The 1,374-nt window shown below is 40.7% G+C and overlaps 1 protein-coding gene across 1 annotated transcript in view; it reads left to right on the top strand.

Annotated features, from left to right (window-relative positions):
* Positions 1-567: 567 nt before the first annotated feature.
* Positions 568-1,374, top strand: part of LOC137615948 (S-antigen protein-like) — a 1,162-nt gene continuing 355 nt past the window's right edge. Inside the window, exons 1-2 of the mRNA XM_068345632.1 lie at positions 568-694; positions 876-1,374. The exon at positions 876-1,374 is cut by the window's right edge and continues 355 nt beyond it. Coding sequence (XP_068201733.1) covers positions 568-694; positions 876-1,374 — 626 coding nt within the window. The remainder of the gene's footprint in view (positions 695-875) is intronic.

Here is a 1,374-nt window from a genome sequence, read left to right as displayed (position 1 = left end):
TTACACCTAAAGACTGAAAAAAGTGTATAATTGAACCAGTGTATTGGAAGGAGATGAAGGATAGATAGGAATAAAATACAAACGGGGAATAATGGAAACAAGTAAGATTTTCGAAAAGACGAATAATCTGCAGCTACGAAAATGAATTGAAAAGAAGCAGAATCTAATGTCAATACGATTACCGTACAGAGATGCAGAGGGAAAGTCGAACCGTATGAGAAAAAGGCGAAGGAATAGATGAATAAAAGAAATTTAAGAAAAAGAAAGAGCGTAAAGGAAAGGGTTATGTCGGAAAAAATGGACGTCCATCAGGAAGTGATGTGATTTGGAAAGATATATGGAGTAAATTTGGTGTGCTGGAATTTGAAAGAGAAATGTAAATGAAATGGCCGAGAGGTGAGAATGGAATGCCAACATTCCCTCGGAGGATGGAGAGGATTGCGTCAGGGTAAAGTGGCATCGTGATTTGTTTAAACAAATAAATAAAAGAAAAAGAAAGATAATGTCTCGGAACGAATGGAAATCTCATGGAAATTACCGATGATAAAGAAAAACAAAGACGTCATCATGCCTCTTAATGGGTGTTTAAGGAAAAGAAGATTGGAAATTTCCAGGAGAAAGTTTGCTGCGGATAATGGTTATGAGAAGAAGCGAAGAAAAAGTGAATTATTGGAGAATATTTTAGAGCCATCAGGTGAGACTCGCAAATGATGATGTTGATAAAGGAATGAGACAAGGGATCTGCAAAGAAAAGAGAAGGCGAAAGGAGAGTTTACGTTGATAATTAGCTCGATTTTGGAAAATAAAATACTTTCTTGTGATTTAAGGTTTGCGATATTGCTGCTTTTTTTTTAAATTAACGGATTCTTTGGAAGACTTAAGGAGGGCCTTTACATCGATCCAGAATGGTGAGGAGGATCATGTCCAAGATGATGAGGAGGATCAAGTCCAGGATGAGGAGGATCATGTCCAGAATGAGGAGGATCATGTCCAAAATGAGGAGGATCATGTCCAGGATGAGGAGGATCATGTCCAGAATGATCAAGTCCAGGATGAGGAGGATGATGTCCAGAATGAGGAGGATCATATCCAGGATGAAGAGGATCAAGTCCAGGATGAGGAGGATCATGTCCAGAATGAGGAGGATCATGTCCAAGATGGTGAGGAGGATCATGTCCAGGGCGGTGACAAGGATCATATCCAGAATGCTGAGAAGGATCTCGTTCAGGATGTTGATGAGGCTCATGTTCAGGATGGTGAGAAAGATCATATCCAGCAGGGTGAAGAAGATCAAGTCCAGGATGGGGAGGATCATGTTCAGGATGGCCAGAAGGATCATGCCCAGGATGGCGAGGAGGAACAAGTCCAGGATGG

Source organism: Palaemon carinicauda, chromosome 22 (assembly GCF_036898095.1).
Source record: "Palaemon carinicauda isolate YSFRI2023 chromosome 22, ASM3689809v2, whole genome shotgun sequence".
Taxonomy (NCBI): domain Eukaryota; kingdom Metazoa; phylum Arthropoda; class Malacostraca; order Decapoda; family Palaemonidae; genus Palaemon; species Palaemon carinicauda.
Note: the sequence above shows the minus strand (reverse complement) of the source record. Positions and strands in the feature narration are given on the sequence as shown.